The sequence below is a fragment of the Podarcis liolepis genome (genome assembly GCF_965112155.1).
Source record: "Podarcis liolepis genome assembly, chromosome: 3".
NCBI classification, from domain to species: domain Eukaryota; kingdom Metazoa; phylum Chordata; class Lepidosauria; order Squamata; family Lacertidae; genus Podarcis; species Podarcis liolepis.
Genome location: NC_139557.1, coordinates 67,601,295 through 67,615,927, shown reverse-complemented (window position 1 = coordinate 67,615,927; position 14,633 = coordinate 67,601,295). Strand labels below are relative to the sequence as shown.

General features: G+C 43.5%; 1 protein-coding gene across 12 annotated transcripts in view; it reads right to left on the bottom strand.

Moving 5' to 3' along the window:
- PLEKHG1 (pleckstrin homology and RhoGEF domain containing G1) overlaps positions 1–14,633 on the bottom strand; it is a 107,182-nt gene that overhangs the window by 22,789 nt on the left and 69,760 nt on the right. For all 12 annotated transcript variants that reach the window (XR_014524371.1, XR_014524372.1, XR_014524373.1 and 9 more), the window contains 2 exons: positions 10,355–10,455; positions 6,068–6,137 (listed from right to left, as the gene is read on the bottom strand). Coding sequence is in view for 7 of the 12 variants with exons in the window: in XM_083496394.1 (XP_083352520.1) it covers positions 6,068–6,137; positions 10,355–10,455 (171 nt within the window). In the remaining 5 variants the exon portion in view is untranslated. The remainder of the gene's footprint in view (positions 1–6,067; positions 6,138–10,354; positions 10,456–14,633) is intronic.

Below are 14,633 nucleotides of genomic sequence, written 5' to 3'. Positions count from 1 at the left end.
CATCATCGACTGGCAGTTGTTGATAGGCTTGGGCAAGGTCCAGCTTAGCGAAGACCTTACCCTCACCCAGGGAATGCAGCAGGTGTTGGACAACAGGAACCGGATAAGCATGCTGCTGAAGTGCCTTGTTGATCGTGCACTTGTAGTCAGCGCAGATTCTCACCGACCCATCTGGCTTGACAGGCGTGACGATGGGGGTTTCCCACTTTGCATGGTCAACCGGCTCCAAAACTCCTTGGGCAATCAGTTTGTCCAGTTGTTCGTCCACCTTAGCCTTGAGAGCAAAGGGAACCCGGCGTGGCTTTAGCTTGATGGGGGCGACTTGTGGATCAAGGCTAAAGGAGATGGGCGTACCTGTATATTGGCCCAAGGTGCCGTCAAAAACCTCGGCAAAGTCTTTGACCAGACCCTCAGTCTCTGCGTTAGAGATGCAGTTGATGCCGGTGACTTCCAGGCCGAGGGCATCAAACCAGTCTAGCCCTAGGAGGCTTGGCCGCTGACCTTCGACCACCACCAACCGGAGCAGGCCCGAAAAATCCTTGAAAGCGATCCGGAACCGGCCAACGCCTACCACGGGAATGTCGTTTCCCTGGTAGTCTCTCAGGTGTACGCGGTGAGAGTCGAGTTGCCTTTTGGACACTCTGGGTACCAGTCTTTTGATGGTGCTCCATGACACGATGGACAGGGCAGACCCGGTGTCGATCTCCATGTCACATGGAGCTCCTTCAATGAGCACCGTGACGTTCAGCTTGCGTCGCGTAGGCGAGTCGGTTTGGCCAATCGTGGTTCCAGACGGGCAGCGGCAGTTGGTGAGAGCGAAACAACTTTCCTTGGCAGACTGGAGTGAAGACTTGGACTTGCGAGTCGATGAAGGGGGGGTGTCAGACGGAGCCGATCGGCAGACCTTAGCGATGTGGCCCCTTCTGGAACACTTCCTACAGATGGCGTCTCTGAATCGACACTTGGCACGGGAATGGTTGCCTCCGCAGCCAGCACATTCCGGTTGGCCCTTGGACTTCTGTTGGAACTTCCTGCGCTCCCGCTTTGTCTGGTGCACGTCATCGTCTTCACTGGAGGATGCCTCCTCACTGCTGGCCTCTTCATGATGCACCGGAACTGGCTCCCTAGCAAGACGCGGGCTGCTGGACTTGCGGATCTCCTGGGCGGAGCGTTCAGCAGCTTCTGAGGCCACAGCCTCCTCAATGGCTTTCTGTAGCGTGAGGTCTGGCTTGGCTAGGAGGCGCCGTTGCAGATGGATGTCCCGGATCCCGCAGACGATTCGATCCATCAGGGCATCGTCTAAGTCTCGGAACTCACAGTGCATTGCAGCCTGTCGCAGGGCGGTGGTGTAGTTGTTGATTGACTCCCCCTCTGCCTGGTTCCGGTGGTAGAACGCATGGCGGGCAGCAATCTTGGACGGCTTTGGTGCGTAGTGGTTGCGGAGCTTCTCTTGGATCGTGTCCCATGGTGTTGCCTGGACTGCTTCAGGCGCAACCAACGCTCGGGCCGTCTCAAACACCTCAGGCCCACAGAGGCTGAGGAATAGGCCCCGCTTCCGATCCTTTGATACTGCTGTCAGCTCGTTGGCTTGGAGGTAGCAGTCGAACCGAGCGAGGTAGGAGTCCCATGATTCAGAGGCTGGCGCAAACGGCGGTAGAGGCACAAGTGAAGCCATGATTCCGATGCCGGCGTGAAGGGTGATGGATGGAACACAGTGCTCTAGCCAGAACAGTCAGCTCTGAATTGGTTCTGCCCAGTGATTTCGCTCAGTGATTTCGCTCTGTGATTCAGCTCAGTGATTCAGCTCAGTTCAGAGGCTGGCCGCATCTAGCTGTGCTCTGATGTCCATCAATCCCACCTTCGTCGCCAGTGTTAAGTCGTGGGTTGACATAGCAGCCGGCACAGCGATTTCTTCAAGTAGCTCTTTATTGTGGTAAGCTGGAATAAAACTGACAGAGAACAGCTCAGCCGGCCTGTATTTATAGGCAGCCGGCTGTCAACATTGTAACCACCACAGCCCAGAGTTCCCGCCTAAAATAACTGCCGCGGACCTGAGTGAAAACTATCTACAGACCTGAGTGAAAACTATATACAGTATCCCCCTGTTGGCCCAGGGTGAAACTACACTACATAACAAGTTCTAACATGCAAATAAGATGACTGCAGTTACAGCTAGCCCATTGTCATCGTCACAGCTGAGGGAAAGGGCTGTCATAAATGCAATTTGCTTTACTCATGAGCCTCCAGTTCACACCTTGTTTTGTTTAGTGCAGTAGATACTTGAAGCTGGTCACCTGTTGCTCAGTCTTGTCTTAATTGGGGGATGGTGATAAGGATTTCTGTAGTGTTTCACAGTTTGTGATAAAGTGCATGATAAGTGTGTTGTAAAACATAAGCCATCTGCCTTTTTTCCTTTTAGGATTAGTAAAAACTCCTTATCCTGCTTAAAATGCAATCCAGTGACAATCAACCCAATAATAATGGAAGATTACAGCTGAGCCTCTGCTGATATTTTATCTTTTATTTAAGATGGGAAGACTTACAGCTATCTTCATTGGCATGACACACAATAAGCTTGCATCACAGCCTATGACATGCACACGCTTTTAAAAACAACTCCAGCTATGGTAAAAACCTTCACCTACAAAGAACTAGTAATCAAGTGAAACCACAATCTGCAACAGAGACATTACAGTCTGTAATTCACTGGTGAAATCCAGTCACATTCTAGTTATCACATGTAATGGGGCAGGGGCCTACTAATGGCTTCTCAAATGCAGAATTCAATATTAAAATTATACCCAAACTGTAAATAAGAATTTAAAAAGGAAGAAAGTATGAAAAAGCAGAAAATAGCAGTCTAGCTTACAATAACTGTGCTTAGATTTCATAGTTATTAAATCATAACGTTATGAGTTGGGGGGAGGATAGGCTGTGTGTTGAGACCCTTCTAAGTTCCATCAAACCTGCAGTTCTAGTTTGCATTACTATACTGTGGTACCTCGGGTTACAGATGCTTCAGGTTACAGACGCTTCAGGTTACAGACTCCGCTGACCCAGAAATAGTACCTCGAGTTAAGAACTTTGCTTCAGGATGAGAACAGAAATTGCGCAGCAGCGGCAGTGGGAGGCCCCATTAGCTAAAGTGGTACCTCAGGTTAAGAACAGTTTCAGGTTAAGAACGAATTAAGTTCTTAACCCAAGGTACCACTGTAATGTATTCCTGAACCTGTAGTAAGATCCTTTGATGTTCAGCAAGAGCTTAGAAACATGGCCAGCAGAGAGCCATAAATACTGTAGACCATGAAAGTGTTAACATCATGCAATACTTAAAACATAGAAATCTGTGTATATTTTATTTTTAGGCGTAAATATATATTTCCAGATTATTCTACTGTGTGAAGTTTAACATGACGAATAAAATATCTCGTAAAAAAAATAAAAAAAGGGGGTGAACAGGAGAGGGGAGGATGCGAAACAGATGCAGCCAGCTCACAACTGCCTTAAACTTTCCCCTTCTGATGACCAGCTGAAAGGACAAAACTGTACTCTTATTTCTGAAGCTAAAAGACATAAAGCCCATGGACCAGAGTCAAAAGTTTGGACATTTGCCTCTCTTAAAGCACAGTACTGTTCGTTCAAATGCCTCAGCCAACCACAGCTGATAAGAAGAAAGAATGAAAAAGGATGTTCCAATGACAAAGCCAAGAAAACTAACCGTATCCACATTGAAGAAAATAAGTACAATTCTTCTGAAAGGCAATAATGCATTTGTCACTTGAAACCTGAAGCAAAATCCAGACTGAACTGAAAACATTTACCCTGCAGAGCTTCAAGTTTCAAAACTAACTGGCATTTGTCAGTATATTTGCAACACAGTAAGGAGAGCTCTGGTCAGGGGTCCCTTTACCTTTAAGGAGAGCTCTGGCCAAGTCCCACCACCACCCAAGAAAGTAAACTTCCTGATGTGACTAGGACATAAAGTCTTGAATTACAGTGGTACCTCGGGTTAAGTACTTAATTTGTTCCAGAGGTCTGTTCTTAACCTGAAACTGTTCTTAAGCTGAAGCACCACTTTAGCTACTGGGGCCTCCTGCTGCTGCTGCGCTGCTGGAGCACAATTTCTGTTCTCAACCTGAAGCAAAGTTCTTAACCTGAGGTACTATTTCTGGGTTAGCGGAGTCTGTAACCTGAAGCGTATGTAACCCAAGGTACCACTGTATGCCAAGACTTAATGCATGGGGAAAATTAGTTAGAGAGGGGAACTTCCAAGTTTCCTAGACTGTCCTTTCTAACCTAACCCATGCTGACCTTCCTTAGGTGCCAGACTCTTAGGGTTGCTGACCTCAATTCCTACTTTCTACTTCTTCACCCTCACCAGCTGCAATTGTAAACTATGGCATGGCTGAATCAGGTGGAAGAGGCAAGAATAAAAGAAGTGTTACCTATGTGTTTCACAGCTGATGTTGCAACATGGCAGTGTAAAGCAGGACCCCATAAGGACATTAAGTACAGGGTCTAAAATTATGTAGCTGCACCTTGGTCCTGATCAGACCTTGACCTGTTCAGCTTCAGCTAAGGATCACCCTATGTACCTACAGATCATGTCAGGAACCATAGAACTCATTTCACCCAGATGAAATGGAATGCTATTACTATCTATATCTATCTATCTATCTATCTATCTATCTATCTATCTATCTATCTATCTAATGTTGAAGGACCCCAGTCAAAGGCTGGAGTTGCGGTACTCATCTCACTCTCAGGACAAGGGAGCCAGCATTTGTCCACAGACAGTTTTCCGGATCATGTGGCCAGCATGACTAAACCGCTTCTGGCAGAACAGAACAGCATGACGGAAACCAGAGCGCACGGAAACACCATTTACCTTCCTGCCACAGCAATACCTATTTATCTACTTGCAGCGGTGTGCTTTCGAACTGCTAGGTTGGCAGGAGCTGGGACAGAGTAACGGGAGCTCACTCCATCGCGGGGATTCGAACCGCTGACCTTCTGATCGGCAAGTCCTAGGCTCTGTGGTTTAGACCACAGCGCCACTCACGTCCATAATATAAAACATTAGCAGTCATGGTAAAAGAATAAATCCTACACCAAATACAAGAAACAGCTGAGAATAGAATACTGGTGACTTCATCCACCATTCTCTGAAGCAGAATGTGGTTTCCAGTCCACATAGCCAGGTTGCAAAGCTGGCACATTGGATAATCAGATATGAATTATAGGAGATGGATAATTATGTGTAGTCTTTGCAAAAAAAAAAAGTGTTAACAAAATCACTCAGGCAACTCATTACTCATACCATGGGATATCATATATACAATAAAAGAAATGTGCAAGCAGTCCACATGTCTTGAGAGAAATTCCCACTCTCCATTGCCACTTCAAGGTTGTGGGGAAGAGGGGCATTAGAGGTAGTCCTTTATATGGGAACCTACTTTCTTCCTGTTTACTCAAAAAGGTTTCTTATACCAGAGTTTCATAGCAAATGTGAGATTACGTCACACACCACAATAATTTGAATTACTAACAAATACGGCATGCAACTATGGATTTTTTTTAAAAAAATTCCTTTTGACAAATGTGTTCTCAGTCTATTTTATGACAGCTCTAGAGGAAAATATTGAAAATATTAAAGATGATAAATATAGCTTTAGCCCAAAGAGATGAGTCACATTTGCTTTTCTTCCTTTAAATGTAATATACAGGAATTTAGCAAAAGCTGTAATGATCTGAGACACAGATGTACAATTGCACAGCTCTTAATCATTTCAATAAGTCCGTCCTGGTAGTGATCTGTGAGGAAAAAGGAAATGGTCTCAAAATGTTTTCATAGTTCTTGATCTGTTCAGAAATATTTAGGGAGGGAAGGAAATAATATATTTTAATGTCCATAAAAAAATAATATTTCTTTTAACTTTGAAAAACTTTACTACACAGCTAACTCAGTTGCAGACATTTGGGAACTGACTGAATCATCCTGAGTTTTATATTCAAAGAGGCTGTAATATGCTATAGCTCAGATCAATATCACCTTAGTATTACTCACCTTAGAAACAAAACATTCTGCTATAGCTACAGGATCATTTTCACAGTTTTCCAAATCTTGCAGAAGTTCACTGAAAGAAGTAGTTGAAAGAAAGAAAGAAAGAAAGAAAGAAAGAAAGAAAGATTGCATTTTAAAAATAAAAATATGGAGAACCACACACTGATATATACCAGCTACAATCAAAATTAGCATTGCACTTGACATAATATTTGAAATAAAGTACCCTGGTTAATATTATGTCTTGCTATAGGGCTAAGTCCTCATTAGTTATTGGGGTTACTAATATTCTAACACTTCCTTTATTCTTACCCTATCAATAAATTATGCAGCATTTGCCTTCGTTTGCCCAACATGCCTTCACCATTTTGCTTGTACTCTTGCCTCTACCACCAGTTCTGTCTTTCATTAAAATACAGCCAGTTCTTTTCTGTACTTTCTGACTACAAGAAAGTGGGAGCATGGAACTTGCGCACCTCCATAGCAGCGGAGGAAGCAGCTCGGGAGCCTGGGGCGGCGCACCCATAGGGGCAGGGCGAGCCACTCATAGGGGCGGGGTGAGGGTGAGGCGCACTGCGGGGCCTCCGGAGTCTGCCTGCCTCCTCCCACTCAGCCGCACCACAGCGGGGGGGGGGGGTAGGCAGCAGGCGGACCATTTGGGCAGTGCGGAGCCTGTGTACGCCTAAGCGAGATGTGTGGCTCGGAGAGATGTGGCTAAGGAGAGATGTGTGGCTCGGGCGCACTGCAGGCCTGACAGTGAGTGCCGCCGGCATTTTGTCACCCCCCCAGTGGTGACACCCAGGGCGACTCACACCCACCGCACCCCCTTCCTCCGCCCCCTGTACCTCCATAGTGTGGCTCTTTTACAAACATCACTATGCACCTTTCTGCATCTCTGTCGCTCTCTTTCACACAGAGAGAGTATTGTGTAGCTGAAAAAACCTTGAATGGAAGAGGCAACACAAACACGCAGAAGGTGCATGAAGAGCAGCACTAGGGAGGCCTTCCATGCACAAGCACAGTGATCCATGCACGTAGCACCCATAGTGCTGCTGTATATTACGGGGCCACATACCTATCTCTCCCTCTCCTATTGAGGAAGGATTCTCTCTCTAGGCACTTTGGTTGCTACTCCCTTCTCAATGATGTACCAAAACCCTTGAATCACAACGAGGAGAAAAAACATAAGTCATTGCACTGCTTACACTACTTAGGAAAGGTGGAAGAGAGACATCAAAGTATAAAATGGTTTCTTGCACTAGGCCATACGCTCAAACAACCCTGCCCTGTTGTGTTTATAAGCAGGCTCTCACATGCGAGCTGTTCTTTTAACTTTTGGCACGCTGGTAGCCAAATAGATTTTGACATTAATTGTTGCTGTAAGTGGATGCATGCTTATTTTTAAACAAAACTGAGTGGATAATTAGCAGGGTAAGTTTATAAGCTTTACAGCAGATTTAGAGGCACCAAAGATAATCAGGATTGCCACAGTCTCATTAGTCTGCTGTTGGGGAGGAAATATCAAAAGCATCCATCAGTAACTGAACTTACAGTTACAAACCTGATTCTTTGCATTTGACTTAGCAGGCCCTTTGAGATCAGTGAGGTTGTTGCTACGGAGCAGGCATAGGCTTGCAACAACCAGTACAGACTAACACAGTGCACACAGTTGTGCTTTATCTCCACCCCAACTGCTTTGATTTGACTGTGGAAGAAAGAAGCATATGTCTCTGTGTATCATATTTAGGCGAATCTTCGGCATGTGATCCTAACCATGGTTACTCAGAAATACATTCCACCAACCCCCAGGTAACTGTGAAAACAACCTAGGTGTTATTGTATGCAGGTTGCATACAATGGGCAAGTTGCTGTATATTGGCTAGGAGATGAATGGCAGATTCATCCCAGTGAGACAGGGAATGGCAAGCATTCACACAGCTACACAGCAGCTTTTAACAGGGAATGCTGCTTTCGGTTGTAAAATAATGTCAACCAGCAACTCCAGTGAGGAACCTACCTCACATTATGTTCTTTACAAGAGGAGGAAAATGGGTAAATTCTGGGCATTAACTTAAAAGGTCAGTATAGTTGTGCCAAGGGGCATCTTGGCTAGTTATCCTTGATCATCTCATTTGAGTGGGTTCCCGGCATCCCTTCACACTTTGTCTCATTGCCTATGTTCTCGTTCCCACATTTCTTTTAAGTCATGGCCTATTTAATCCCCGTGCTTGGTGCCCACAGCTCTGTACTTCCTGTTCCTGCTTACAATTACCCTTTCCTTAAAGAGTTGCATAGTATTGGGGAGGGGGGCTGTTTGTAAAAATATTATTAGGTCCTTGCATCTCAGTAGGATCAAGACATTACAGAATACAGTGGTGCCCCGCAAGACGAATGCCTCGCAAGACGAAAAACTTGCTAGACGAAAGGGTTTTGCGTTTTTTGAGCTGCTTCGCAAGACGAATTTCCCTATGGGCTTGCTTCGCAAGACGAAAACGTCTTGCAAGTTTGTTTCCTTTTTCTTAACACCGTTAATACACTTGCAACTTGACTTCGAGGAGCAACTCATAGAACGCGGAGTGGTAGCCTTTTTTGAGGTTTTTGAAGACTTTGGTGATTTTTGAAGCTTTTCCAAAACTTTCCCGACACTGTGCTTTGCAAGACGAAAAATTCGCTAGACGAAAAAACTCGCAGAACGAATTAATTTCGTCTTGCGAGGCACCACTGTAGTAAAGGGAGGGAATCCCTCCTTTTCTCCCGGTCCAGGCAGAATGTTAAATTTTACAAATGAAGAATAGCAAGTGGCTTCAAAGAATTAATAATCCAAAGCTGACTGTCATTTTTCAAATGCCCTGACAAGTCTGTGCTGTGCCTAGTGAACTTCAGGCTGCCAAAAACTGAAAAAGAGAGAGAAATGCAGTAAAAAGTGTAGCAGCCAAAACCACTTAGAGGGCCATTCTTTTACACGTCTTTATCTTTTGATTTAAATTTCATGTTTGTATGCATTGCCTGGCACTACTTAGGAAAGGCTTTTCTTGACAAGAAGCCAGTAGGTCAAAGTGGAGAAATCGTTCAATATTGCATGTCTGCAGAAATGACTGCATAAAATGTTTTTAAAAGGGGCATACATTTAAAAAGAAGGGGCAGAACCCTATGCCGGCCAACTCTTGATACAAGATAACAGTTATCTATGCCAGCAGCACTTTACACTAAAGCCCATATTAGATCTTTGACCCTGTATTCCATCGCTCTTTAATTACATAAGCTAAATATGAACATGGAGCACTATTGCAATACAAAGCTACATCGTCAGGTGTTTAATCTCTGGACTAGAAGGGTAGTATTTGTGGGAGAACAAGTGCATGTGCACAACTGAACTGTTTTGGGAACCAACTATGGAGGAATGTGTACTTTTATGCTATCTTCAACTACACCACAAAATCTGACAAAGTAATGACTGGGTATTCAGCTTGTTATCCCCCTGACTCCATGGCATTCATCTGCAAAAGCTAATTAGAGGTAGTTAGAAGGTAATTAGAAAAAGATATGGAAGGGTTCTTCTTACCTTCAATGAAAATAAGCAGTGCAGGAAAATTCAAATAAATAAATAAATAAAAAGAAAACCCCCAAAACACCCAAAAGTATGAAGAGGACCTCTCTGATTGAAGCAAAAGCTTCCTGCCTAAAGAACTGGTACAGAAACTCACCAGCAGGTATTGACAGATTGGTCTTCCCTTGCTCAGGGCTGCTGCCTGTAAGTTGTTCGGGGCTGCTGCCAAAGTGAGGGTAGGTTGCCTTCGACTGACCTTCATTTACAGGGGTTGGAAGCTGAGAGAACTGTTGTGCAGTACTCCTTCCTCCTAGGCCATGTCCAGAAAGTGGTGTTGGAGGATGAGAGTTCGGACCCCTGTAGGGTGCCTCAGGGCTCCGTCTTCTCCCTCATGCTTTTCAACATCTATACGAAGCCACTGAGAGATATCTTCAGGGGATTTGGGCTGGGTGTTCACCAGTATGCGGATGATACCCAGCTCTACCACTCTTTTAAAACATGCTTCAATCCCTACCCATTCATATGCAGGGCTTATTCCAATGGCACTTGTTCCAATGGCAGTGGGAACTCCCATAAATGTCTTGTGCTAGCATTTTTTTTCACAGCACAGAGGTCTGAAGCACCAACCACCCCTACTTTAGTATTACTTTAATATTTAATCTGTTGGGGGGAGTGCACAAATGAACAAAAGCTTTGATTTGTGGTCCCCAGATATGTTTCATTTAAGTCCAATATTTACTCACCTGTTGAAATGGTAGATATCTTTTATGTTTCCAAACAAAGCTGATCGTTCCTCCATCCCCAAAGAGAGCTTGGATTGGTCAGTGATACAATCAAGGTAATCCTATGAAATAAATGAAAAGAGTTGTCTTAAACATGTCTGATCTTTTCTTCCTCGGTAAATGGAACTATCTTTAATTGTGGAAGAGGAGTCTGCTCCAGATCAATTTCACTTTATATTACACTAATCCCTTCAGTAGCGCCACACTGAACAGTCCTTCCATTATGGAAAATAACAATACTTATCTGTTCACCAATACCAAAGGAATAAACCCAAAGACTGAATGCTTTGCTGCTCAGACTGTGCATGTTTCTCAAGCTGCAACGTATTCAGATTTCACCCACAGTGACAGCTTAATTATCTCCATTAATTACTCAATAAGGTCAATGACATCTTCCTATATTAAGCAGGGTTTCTTTTAAAAACAACATAAAGTATCATCGCTAAAGCACATGCACTTCATACAGATAAGAGGAGACCTGGAAAAGTATTACCATATTTCAGAGCTATTGAAAAAGCACTTTTAAAACTCTCAAACACAATGCAATATAAATGTCCTGGTTCCCAGTTTATAAAGAACAAGGTCTCTCTTCTTCTGCAGCCCCCACCTGGTATACTAATGAGAAACTGCATGTGCTCGGGAACATATTGCAGAGAAGATTCATTTGCATGCTATTGAGTTGTGGAGATGACATTTTAGGTCACACAAGCAAGAGAGCTATAAACTAATTGAGGAAGATTTACTTTAAAACAGTGATTTGTAGGTTACCAGACAGGCCCTTCCAGAACTGCAGTACCAAGAGTGGTTTAACCAATGTTTTTTTTTTCTAAAAAAATGTTTAGGGGTACTCTCATTTTCCTACTCATAATGAAATTCTGCTCCTCAATGAGACCAAACTTAAATTCACAAAATGTTTAGGGGTATGCGTACCCCTGTGTCCCCCCCCAAAAAAGCACTGGGTTTAACAATCAGTCCCTCTTCACGAGGATCTCTGGGAATGACAGCTCTGAGAGAGGAATAAGGGTCTCCTAACAGCTGTCAGGACCCATACCCAACTACAGCTCCCATAATTATTTTGGGGAAGCCATGATTGTTTAAAATGGCATCATATTGTTTTAAATCTATGGTGGTAGTGGGGTTTTAGTGTGGAAACTGACTCCATTGAAAAATACTGCTTCGGGAGACTTTGAGTGCCAAAGCTCCCTTCATTGGTGTTAGAACTCAAAGTCGTCCTTTGATATTATGATAATCAAATACCTGTGTGAACTAGCATTAAAACTACTATTTAACACAACAACAAAAGGCCTAGTGTGCTTCCATAACATTTATAAAGAAACTCTGCAGGAGAAAGGAAAACAATAGACTAAGAGTGAGAACAGCTGGAACCATGTTAACAAAACCCTGACATGATCCTGAGCCTGAGGGTTTAGACAACGTGTGGTGGCATTTTACCAATGGCAACACAACATTCCATAGCACCGAATACAAGGGATTCTGGGAAATGTCAGCTACACCATGAGGATCTTGTTATATAGTAACTGAATTCCAAAACCCACATGAGAGAATCAGATAAAAACAAAGGGGAAACTTATTTGAGAAAAATCACTGGGCATGTTCACAATAGGTTAACTTTTCTAAATAATTTGATCGTTTAAACAAACAAGCAAAACAAAATATTGCAGCACCAAGAACAGCACATAAAGATGAACATGAGTTCTTAACGAGTTCTGTCCACATATAAGCAGGTTTTGACTTCCAGCACAGAAGAGCATCACCTAACCAAAATGCAATTTTATATCTACACACCGGGGGCTTTACAACAAGGAAGCTCCATGACATTAAACATTCTGGCATACATGATCTACACCTCTACATTCCATTCCACCCAGCCTCCATTAACTTATGACCTCATCATTAAATCTGTTCTCTTAAAATATGTTTGTGCATTAAGTCATTATAACAATGTCCCGGGGGCTTCCCAAAACTGTGTGTGACCTTTTGTTTTCACTCACAGTCTCCCTTGGAACAGAGACTTAAGAGGCTTCATGAAGCAGAAAGGATTGCTCCTTACACACACACTCTGCAACCTGGGTCAAAAGGGTGGAAAAAATGAGTACAAAACAGGAAAAGCTCATCCCCAGTTGTAATTTCTAACACATATTTCAATAGAATGAGATGTAACAAACTGAGCCTGCCCTAACAACAACTACAGACCCACAGTAACCAGCTTTTTAAAAGCGACAAAAACTTATATAGAAACCTTACTACTTTAAAGTGGTTCATAATTTGCTTTTGTAAGAGCAAATGTTGTTTGATGTGAAAAAGAACAAAAGCGGAGGGAGCTAATGAGGTCCATCCAAGTAATGTTTTCCTATCATTTCTGTCCCTTGGCGAGGCTGGTGAATGCTAATGTGAGTTAGAGTCCAACAATTGTGGGAGGGCACTACTTTGACTAAACCACACTAAAATATCATGAGAATACAGATGCCTATATTGCAATGATACTGAAACACACAATATATTGTAATACATAATATCTGTATTGCCAAAGTACCTGATGATTGCTTTATAAACAGACTAGTCATCTGTTGGATATTTGGCACAACCATCAATAGTTTTGGACAAGTATTTGTGAGTGAAATTACTGAACTAGTCTACCTAAATTCTGATTCCTGCCCCCCCAGACTTCTGGCATCTGGTTAGCCACAAGATAATGTCACCATATAATACTACAAAATAATCTTAAGAGAACTATAAAAACTTTACATTGCACAATAAAGACTGGGCAGGAAATGGGTAAAAAAATAAATAACTGCATCAGCAGGGTTAAAGGAGAGTGTGTTGTTTCTTTTAACAGAACTTCAATACAGTGGTACCTCGGGTTAAGTACTTAATTCGTTCCTGAGGTCCGTACTTAACCTGAAACTGTTCTTAACCTGAGGCACCATTTTAGCTAATGGGGCCTCCTGCTGCTGCCGTGCCACTGCTGTGTGATTTCTGTTCTCATCCTGAAGCAAAGTTCTTAACCTGAAGCACTATTTCTGGGTTAGCGGAGTCTGTAACCTGATGCGTAATGTAAGCTGAAGCGTATGTAACCCGAGGTACCACTGTATCCCCTTTCCTCAGTCTGCAGTTCACATCACATGATACAGAGCTACTCGTGAGGCCCTCTGGATGTTTCCCTACCAAACAGCTGATTAGAAGGGCTCCCTGTGCATCTTTCAGGTACGTCTGGGGAACAGGATTGAATAGTACACCTGTGCACAGGTCCACATATCTGTGTGCTTTGAAGAGATGCAACTTATACCCTATTGGCAGGGAAAACTTATTTAGCCCAAGGGCCATAGTCCCTTCTGGGCTTTTTCGCTGGCTAGGTTCAGTTCTAATCCTTCTAACCTCCTTTGGGGTAGGTTTGCAGGTATGGCAGAAGGAAATAGGACCTGCCCATGTGATGCCCACCTGGTAGAAACTCTAGCTCACATGGCCCATAAATGTAAAATGTATGAAGATCTCCGCCAACAATTTTTAGACCATCTATGTATTACAACATGGAAACCAGAGACAGAGTTTATATGCTTCTTATTACAGGGGAGAGACCAGGAGCTCACCAAGACAGTAGCCAAGTTCCCCTATTTGATTTTCTGTCACCGAAGTACGCTACAGGATCCTGCCCTTGCTGGAGACCCATAAAGATGAAATAGATTTCTCGCCTCTTCTTCCCTTTGGCAAATGACTGTACTGTTGAAATGGTGACGAGATCGCACTGGCCTATTTTTTTTTAATGTTTGTATGTGATGCCAATAAAGGTTTGATGATGATATTCCCTTCTGGGCAACTTTCTGAGGGCCACATGTCAGTGGCAGGCCAGTCCAGGGCAGAGCCAAAAGGCAGATAATTTAATGTAAATGTTACCTTCGTACAGTAGGCTAGTTTCTACCCACCCGCCCCTCTCCATTCTCTATCCAAGTAAGCAAACAGTTCATCAGAGTTCATGGACAAATTCCAGCCAAGCAAAAGCACTTAAGGAGTATATAATGCAGAGGTGGTGAGCAATGTGCATGGAAGGGTCTACAAGTCATAACCACTTTTTCAGCTGGCAGGGGCTGAAAAAAAGTTGTTGGAAAACTCTTAGCAGGCAGTAGGTTGTGAGGGTTGTGATAAGAGTGTGACAAGAGAAGGAACAAGTCAACTTTCTCATGATCATGAAGTGTAATACAGCAGATGGAACCAAAACAACAAC